General features: G+C 43.2%; 1 protein-coding gene across 2 annotated transcripts; it reads right to left on the bottom strand.

Moving 5' to 3' along the window:
• Positions 1-7,433: 7,433 nt before the first annotated feature.
• On the bottom strand, positions 7,434-9,598 carry LOC109870484 (phosphatidylinositol-glycan biosynthesis class F protein-like). Of its 2 annotated transcripts, none has more exons than XM_020461005.2 (6): positions 9,367-9,598; positions 8,642-8,904; positions 8,398-8,489; positions 8,153-8,269; positions 7,772-7,880; positions 7,434-7,645 (listed from the first exon to the last, which is right to left on the bottom strand). In XM_020461005.2, the coding sequence occupies exons 2-6, from the start codon at positions 8,867-8,869 to the stop codon at positions 7,532-7,534; spliced, it is 660 nt and encodes a 219-aa protein (XP_020316594.1). In that variant the 5' UTR covers positions 8,870-8,904; positions 9,367-9,598; the 3' UTR covers positions 7,434-7,531. The 2 variants fall into 2 exon arrangements, with proteins under 2 accessions (XP_020316594.1, XP_020316595.1); XM_020461006.2 differs by having other exon boundaries at positions 8,642-8,899.
• Positions 9,599-9,633: the final 35 nt, after the last annotated feature.

Here is a 9,633-nt window from a genome sequence, read left to right as displayed (position 1 = left end):
ACAAAAAAATGCAAATGTTACATTACCATGTAGTTTACCAATTAAATGGTATGACGGAGATGTGGACACACTCGGTATACAAATCCCAAAAGAAAGAAATGATCTCACTCCAATAATTTTTATAGAAAGTTAGCAAAAATAGATAAGATCTTGCTACCATGGAAATTAAAATACCTGTCTATTTGTGGAAAAATAACCCTGATTAACTCTTTAGTCATATCACAGTTTATCTATTTGCTTATGGTTTTGCCTACACCGAGTGACCTGCTTTTTAAATTATATGAACCAAAAATATTCAATTTGATTTGGAATGGCAAACCAGACAAAATTAAAAGGGCCTATGTATATAACGAATATGAATTCGGAGGGCAGAAATGATTAAATATTAAAGCATTAGACCTCTCACTAAAGGCATCAGTCATACAAAAGTTATACTTAAATCAAAACTGGTTCTCTAGTAAATTGGTAAGAATGTCTCATCCTATGTTCAAGAAGGGCCTTTTCCCCTTTATTCAGATTACACCTGCTCACTTTCGGTTGTTTGAAAAGTAAATCATCTCCAAAATATTGTTATTTTTTAAACAAGCCTTAGAAAGTTGGTTGCACTTTCAGTTTAATCCACCTGAAAAGACAGAACAAATAATACAACAAATATTGTGGTTAAACTCAAATACACTACTAATTGATTTAGAAAAAACATATTTTTCGAATAATAACAAAAGAAAAGTATAATGTTAGTGAATGATATCATAAATAGGACAGGTGGAGTTATGTCACATATACAGCTAACACAGACATACAGTATGTCTGTGTTAGCTGTATGTGTGACATAACTCCACTTGCACAATTGGTGGCTGACTAAATACTTTTTTTGCCCCACTGTATGGACATGTCTGCTCTTCCCAAAATTACAACGATTTAACTGCAGCATTACCACAAAAATGGAAGAGGAAGTAGAAGGGGAAAAAAGTAAGGAAGTTGTATGTCGGTCCTGTATTAAAGAACATAAATGGTTAAAGAAAAGTGTGATGAATAAAAACATATACCAATTTCATTTAAGGACCAAAAAACTGACAGCAAAATAGTTGGGAAGAGATTTTCGATGTACCCATTCCATGGCACATGGTTTATGAATTGATACACAAAACAACGGCGGATTCAAAACTTGGAAATTTTCAATTTAAATTACTATACAAAATTATTGCAACCAATAGAATGTTATATATATGGGGGATACAATCTTCCCAGTATTTGGTTTAAAATGTATTTAAGTATCAAAGGTAAATGTAATTGCTAAAATATACTTGAGTCAAAAATGTAAAGTAAACGTATAAACCATTTCAAATTCCTTATATTAAGCAAACCAGACAGCATCATAGTTCTTGTTTTTTAAATTTCTGATAGCCAGGGGCACACTCTAACATTCAGACATAATTTACAAACGAAGCATGCGTGTTTCGTGAGTCCGCCAGATCAGAGGCAGTAGGGTTGACCAGTGATGTTCTGTTGATAAGTGTGTGATTGGATAGATGTAACAAAACCATGATGTGATAGGCTAATCATTAGGTAGGATGATTGGATTTGTAAGCAGTATGACTGCTTCAGATAGAATGGGTGGAAGTATATCCAGTACATTCAGATCTACAGGCCAACACCAACACACATGATGATACACCGATATCTTAATGATGAGTTGATTAGTTTAAACGATCATGTCCAAGATGGCGTAGCAGTCGGACGTGTTTGTCTTGTCCCATCTTGTCCAGTGTAAATAGTCTGTTTCCTCGTTATTTTTCATATATATTTTCATCTCACTTTCCATCTGTGAACTAAATATACTTTCCTGCAACCCACCTCACCCAATGTGGTACGGATCTGCTATTTTTATACTTTATAACCGGAACCTCCATCAGAAGCTAGCCAGCTAACTAGCTAGTATTCAATGTTAGCCACTGCTAGCGGTCTTCACCTTTAATTCGGACACCAGCCAGCTTTAGCTCAGTCAATACCTGCCAGTCTGCACAGCGAGATATCAACCCAGAGCATATCGGACTGCTTTTCTCTACCACATCACCGGATTCCTGCCGCAAGCTCTGAACCATTACACTGGATCATCGCAGCTAGCTAGCTGCAATCAGAGTGGCCACTGTTGGCTAACACCTCTGTTCTGAAGCAAGCACCAGTTAGCCTTGAGCTAGGCCCATCTCCCGGCTAGGCGACAAAGGCATACCAGCTAATTCTTGGGCTACAATACCTCTTTTGCCAATTTGGCCTGGACCCTTTATTGTCGACACGGAGCCCCGCCGATCCATCACGACTGGTCTGCTGACGTTATCGTCCGATGTGGTTTCAACAGCCGTTTCCATTGCGTTGTCGCCGAAGACCTATCTGCTAGCCCCGGCCTGCTAGCTGTCTGAATCACCATGTCTTCTGCTTGCCTAGCGTAGTAGAGACTACTGAACGGCTCCCTGACTAATCTATTGCTGCTCATTGGACCCTATGATCACTCAGCTACACAGCTGATGCCTAATGGACTGTTCACTTAAACGGTACCTCACTTTGTTTATCTATCGGCCCCAGCCCCAAACTCAGGTCCCTAACTGTGTACCTAACTGACCCTCTCTGCCCATTCATCGCCATTTACCCGTTGTTGTCTTAACTCTCCCGATCAACACCTGTGATTGCTTTATGCCTCTCTCTAATGTCAATATGCCTTGTCTACTGCTGTTTCGGTTAGTTCTTATTGTTTTATTTCAGTCCCACTCAACATGCCTTGGATAGCTCTTTTGTCCCACCCCCCCCACACATGCGGAAACCTCACCTGGCTAAACTGGCCCCTCCAGAGACACAACCTCTCTCATCGTCACTCAATGCCTAGGTTTACCTCCACTGCACACACATCCTACCATACCCTTGTCTGTACATTATGCCCTGAATCTATTCTACCACACCCAGAAATCTGCTCCTTTTATTCTCTGTTCCCAACGCACTAGACGACCAGTTCTTATAGCCTTTAGCCATACCCTTATCCTACTCCTCCTCTGTTGCTCTGGTGATGTAAAGGTTAACCCAGGCCCTGTAGCCCCCAGTACTACACCTATTCCCCCAGGCGCTCTCATTTGTTGACTTCTGTAACCGTAAAAGCCTTGGTTTAATGCATGATAACATCAGAAGCCTCCTCCCTAAGTTTGTTTTATTCACTGCTTTAGCACACTCCGCCAACCCTGATGTCCTAGCCATGTCTGAATCCTGGCTTAGGACCACCAAAATTTTTGAAATTTCCATCCCCAACTACAACATTTTCCGTCAAGATAGAACTGCCAGAGGGGGCGGAGTTGCAATCTATTGCAGAGATAGTATGACAGAACTCTGCAGCCTATCCAGGTCTGTGCCCAAACAATTCGAGCTTCTACTTTTATAAATCCACCTTTCCATAAATAAGTCTCCCACTGTTGCTGCTTGTTGTAGACCCCCCTCAGCCCACAGCTGTGCCCTGGACACCATATGTGAATTGATTGCCCCCATCTATCTTCAGAGTTTGTACTGTTAGGTGACCTAAACTGGGACATGCTTAACACCACGGCCGCCGGACAATCTAAGCTAGATGCCCTCAATCTCACACAAATTATCAAGGAACCTACCAGGTACAACCCTAAATCCATAAACATGGGCACCGTCATAGATATCATCTTGACCAACTTGCCCTCTAAATACACCACTGCTGTCTTCAACCAGGATCTCAGCGATCACTGCCTCATTGCCTGGGTCCGTAATGGGTCCGCGGTCAAACGACCATCACTCATCACTGTCAAACGCTCCCTAAAACACTTCAGCGAGCAGGCCTTTCTAATCGACCTGTCCTGGTTATCCTGGGAGGACATTGACCTCATCCCGTCAGTAGAGGATGCCTGGTTGTTCTTTAAAAGTGCTTTCCTCACCATCTTAAATAAGCATGCACCATTCAGAACTAAGAACAGATATAGCCCTTGGTTCACTCCAGACTTGACTGCCCTTGACCAGCACAAAAACATTGAATAGCCCACGCGATATGCAACTTTTCAGAGAAGTCAGGAACCAATATACACAGTCAGTTTGGAAAGCAAAGGCTAGCTTTTTCAAACAGAAATTTGCATCCTGTAGCACTAACTCCCAAAAGTTTTGGGACACTGTAAAGTCCATGGAGAACAAGACCACCTCCTCCCAGCTGCCCACTGCATTGAGGCTGGGAAACACTGTCACCACTGATAAATCTACGATAATCGAGAATTTCAATAGGCATTTTTCTACGGCTAGCCATGCTTTCCACCTGGCTACACTTACCCCGGCCAACAGCTCTGCACCCCCCGCTTGGGCAACTTGCCCAAGCCACCCACGCTTCTCCTTCACCCGAATCGATATAGCTGATGTTCTGATAAAGCTGCAAAATCTGGATCCCTACAAATCAGCTGGGCTAGAACATATGGACCCTCTCTTTCTAAAATTATCCGCCAAAATTGTTGCGACCCCAATTACTAGCCTGTTCAAGCCTTCTTCAAAAGGGGTGACACTCTAGACCCAAACTGTTACAGACCTATATCCATCCTGCCCTGCCTCTCTAAAGTCTTCGAAAGCCAAGTTAGCAAACAGATCACCGACCATTTCGAATCCCACCGTACCTTCTCCGCTATGCAATCTGGTTTCTGAGCTGGTCATGGGTGCACCTCAGCCACGCTCAAGGTCCTAAACAATATCATAACCGCCATCGATAAAAAACAGTACTGTGCAGCCGTCTTCATCGACCTGGCCAAGGCTTTCGACTCTGTCAATCACCACATTCTTATCTGCAGACTCAATCAGTGTTGCCAACTTAGTGACTTTGTTGCTATATTTAGCGAGTATTTAGACCCCTCTAGCAACACATTTTCAAAAAAGCAACTAGCGACAAATCTAGCATCTTTTTCTGGTGTTTATTGGAGACTCTGACGTGAAAGCATGTATCCTTCTTAGTCTTCTCAACGAGCAGCTAGTGCTGCCGGGGGCCACACCCTGTCCCTAAGCACTCACAGGCGGCCCAGTTCTCGTGCAGCAATCCCTCCCAGCTGCAGTCAGAGCAGATGTTCACCCCTCCGTGTCCAGACTGCAAATGAATCTCGCATGCGGGAAGCCTCCGCTGGCTGATCCCACCTTGGCTTACATTAAAAAAACAATTAACCCGAACTAGGGCCAGACTAGTTACCATAATTTTCTCACATTGCCATTGACAGTTTTTTCTATTGTCTCTTTTTGGTCCATTTAGATTGTTAATGTAGATTGTATACGGAAAAAAAATATATGGTTAAAAATGTTCATGTTTTACTGTGACTTGTTGTGGGCTCCTAAGTGGACCATAAGGTTAAAAACCAAACCAAATTAATAAAACTAAACTTTTGCCATCCCAAGCCCGGATAAAGGAGGGTTGGAATTGTGCCATAAAAAATAAAAAGAATCGACAAGAAAGTTCATTTGTAGTTCTAAACATATTTAGGGTGTTTTTTACTCACTTGTCTCTCTCTCTCTCCTACAGCGTCCATCACAATTACATGCACATGGCCAATTATGCGATGATGTCATTTAGCGATTTCTAGGACAGCCAATAGCTACTTTCCTTACTGAGGAGTTGGCAACACTGGACTCAATAGCATTAGTTTTTTAAATGACTACCTCGCCTGGTTCACCAACTACTTCTCAGATAGAGTTCAGTGTGTCAAATCGGAGGTCCTGTTTTCCGAACATTTTAAATTAGTAAATTGATTTTTGGGTTCTTAAGTTGCTACCCAAGCGGGCTGGTTGTTAAGTTAATTTCTCATGTTTTGACCAAGTCGTTAATTATAATAATTACGTTCATTCGACGTTGCTGTGCTAAACAAATCATAGAAGCACCTTTGACAGCAATCTGTATCGGCAGATTTTATTAACCTCTTAAATTAGCTGGGGAGTGGTGGTGAACAGCAATCTTTCCACAGATTTTCAATGCGATTCAGGTCTGAGCTTTGGCTGGGCCATTCCATTTCCCAATGATGGAGAACACTGTGTGCTCTTGGAAAATTGTGATGAGGCATATATCTGGGGATGGTTATAAAACTATTTCTATCTCAGAGATCTACAGCCAGTTCCTTGGAATTCATGGTATAGTGGCAGTGTGTGTGTGTGTGTGTGTGTGTGTGTGAAATGCACAGCTGTGGCGGTACAGCTCTGTGGTTTCTGTCTGTAAAAACTCTATAGGGAAAAACAATCAGAGGAATAAAAAGAAACTAAGACTTTATTTGTCAAAAAAAAGAGGAAATCTGGAATATTTTTACATGGCAACATATTTGACAGGAGAGGGCCTGTCCACCAACAGCCCAATAAATATTCAGATACCAAAGAAATACAGCAGGATTACTACTAGGATCATTTAACAGCAGCCTGGAGGAGTGACATAACAAGCATGCACATATATACAATACACACTTCCATACACAATACACACACAATATCACTCTTTCACCCCAATATACAATACATACACTACACATACATAGTACTTGTATGGATAGACAGTGCACTGTCCATCTCCCAGTACATATCAAAGCTGCAGGCTAAAGTTAAATATAGACTTGGTTTCCTCTATCGTAATCACTCCTCTTTCACCCCAGCTGCCAAACTAACCCTGATTCAAATGACCATCCTACCCATGCTAGATTACGAAGACATAATTTATAGATCAACAGGTAAGGGTGCTCTCGAGCGGCTAGACGTTCTTTATCATTCGGCCATCAGATTTGCCACCAATGCTCCTTATAGGACACATCACTGCACTCTATACTCCTCTGTAAACTGGTCATTTCTGTATACCCGTCGCAAGACCCACTGGTTGATGCTTATTTGTAAAACCCTCTTAGGCCTCACTCCCTCCCTATCTGAGATATCTACTACAGCCCTCATCATCCACATACAATACCCGTTCTGCCAGTCACATTCTATTAAAAGTCCCCAAAGCACACACATCCCTGGGTCGCTCCTCTTTTCAGTTCGCTGTAGCGAGCGACTGGAACGAGCTGCAACAAACACTCAAACTGGACAGTTCTCAATCTCTTCATTCAAAGACTCATTGGACACTTACTGACAGTTGTGGCTGCTTTGTGTGATGTATTTGTTGTCTCTACCTTCTTGACCTTTGTGCTGTTGACTGTGCCCAATAATGTTTGTACCATGTTTTGTGCTGCTACCATGTTGTGTTGCTACCATGTTGTTGTTATGTTGCTACCATGTTGTGTTGTCATGTGTTGCTGCCTTGCTATGTTGTTGTCTTAGGTCTCTTTATGTAGTGTTGTGTTTATATTTATTATTATTTATACTGTATTTCTTTTTTAAATGTATCCCGGGCCCCCCGTCCCCGCAGGAGGCTTTTTGCCTTTTGGTAGGCCGTCTTTGTAAATAAGAATTCATTCTTAACTGACTTGCCTAGTTAAAATAAATAAAAAATACAATATACATACATAACTCACACCCAACCACCCTCCCTCCCTGTCCATCACTTGCTCTTGTAGGTGAGGTGTTTCCGGTGCCAGTGTATCCAGGCGGGGGCGACGACTAGCCCAGTCAGGTAACCAATCACTCCACCCAGACTGCAGGACACAGGCCACACCTACAGGAAACAACATTGTGATATAAATATATTGTGTAGAACAAACAGGGCTTACTGATATACAAAGTAAGGAGTCGTGTCAGCTCTACTCATTGCCTTTCTGTGTGTGTGTGTGTGTGATCTGACCTGCCAGGGTCGGTCCCAGTCCAAAGGGATAGGGAAGGCTCCCAGCCAGGCTCCCACAACACTGCAGCCGACCACCATCTGTAGAGAAGTGTCCCACACCGACATGGCCCTAAAACAAATCACAAGTATACATATACACATTTTACACACACACATAGCATCGACATTGTGAAGCTTGTGACATAGTGGTAGAGACTGTCTACCAGTGGACATACAGTACAGACATACTGTCTCTGTCAGAGAGAGAGAGAGAGCGAGCACGAGAGAGAGTAGATAAAGAAGTAGTTGGAGAGAGAGTTTGACTAGAATGTGAGAGAGAATAAGAGAATACAGAAATGCGAGACTTAGAGAGACAGAGGTAGACGTAGATAGAGGTAGTACCCATGTCGGCTGAAGACTCTTATCCAGGCTTGGACGTTGGGCCCGAGGACACACACACACCTCAGAGTGGTTAGACTGGTCAACAACACCGCCAGAGAGAACGTCTCCAACGCAGACCTAAAACAGAAACACAGTGAAAGACTCAAAAACAAAGACTTCCAAAGACTTTCAACACAACGACTTACAACACAATCTGACACACTCAATATTGGCAGGTGGAAACACACTGTCTTGGCAGAACTCACTCCAGTAACGGTGCTCCATACAGGACCACTACAGTGTGGAAGAACAGACAGGAGAGGAGCAAGTAGAGACAGGAACGCACCAACCTAGACACCTGGGGGGGGGGGGGGGGGGGGGGGGGGGGGGGGTGGAGATGATCACCTCATACCATTCAGTTTTCGTATAAAACTGATCATATCTTCATAGTGAGTATGCCTTGTAGGTGAGTGTGTGTGTTTGTTTCTTTAGGTGACTGTGTGTGTGTACCTTGTAGGTGATAGTGTGTTTCTTGGTAGGGGGGCTGACCCCCAGCAGCCAGAACAGGGAGATGTTGACCACAGCGACAACCCCGGCAACAGAGTACTGCCACAGCAGGTGTGTCCCATACACAGAGAAACCCGGCACTAGCACCGCCGGCACCACTGTCGCCATAAATACCCCCGATGCCATGATGGCGTGGCTGGACGCCATATGTCTGATCTCCTCGCCCCACATGGTGCTGGAGAGAGGTCTGGTCAGGACTACCTGTACTGAAATTGGAAATATAGTATCCTGTTGCAATATTTGAGAGGAAAAGCCGTAGCAGGGTTTGAACCAGCAACCCCAGTTACAGGGTGAGTGCACTACCACCTGACTGTGCTATAAAGGCATGGCTAGCAGATACAGACACTCAGGTAGTCTAGTGCTTAAGCACTTTGGACCAGTAACCGAAAGGTTGCTAGCTTAAATCATCGAGCCAACTAGGTGAAAAATATGTTAATGTGCCCTTGAGCAAGGCACTTAACCCTAATTACTTCTGTAAGTCGCTCTGGATAAGAGGGTCTGCTAAATTACTAAAATATATAAATATGCCAGACCAGGCTGGATGCATTGTTAATCATCATCATAAGTCTGAACCACTAAAACCCCTAGCAATAACCCAACAGCTATTTTTTTTTTGCACAAAACCAACTACTGCAGCTCCAGTCGGGTGGATAGTCTGAATAGCCTACCTTGAGAACCCCTTCCTCGTACTGAGATATGACGTTGAGTCAAGTTTTGCTGTCTAGCTAGCTACGGCCTTTGTAGCCTAGCTAGCTGTATCCTTCGAAATAATACAGGAGTTTACTATTCTAAATGAGACAAGTCAAGTAGAGGCCTGCGTGGCTGTTTTTCAAAATTTCACACCGATATTGTGGTGTTCATTCATCAGACTCCCTTCCGTAAACATTCAGCCGCGCAAGGTCAGACGCTTATATTGACTGACATATTTGTCAACC

The sequence above is a fragment of the Oncorhynchus kisutch genome, linkage group LG25 (genome assembly GCF_002021735.2).
Source record: "Oncorhynchus kisutch isolate 150728-3 linkage group LG25, Okis_V2, whole genome shotgun sequence".
NCBI lineage: Eukaryota > Metazoa > Chordata > Actinopteri > Salmoniformes > Salmonidae > Oncorhynchus > Oncorhynchus kisutch.
This window is presented reverse-complemented; position numbering and strand designations above follow the sequence as displayed.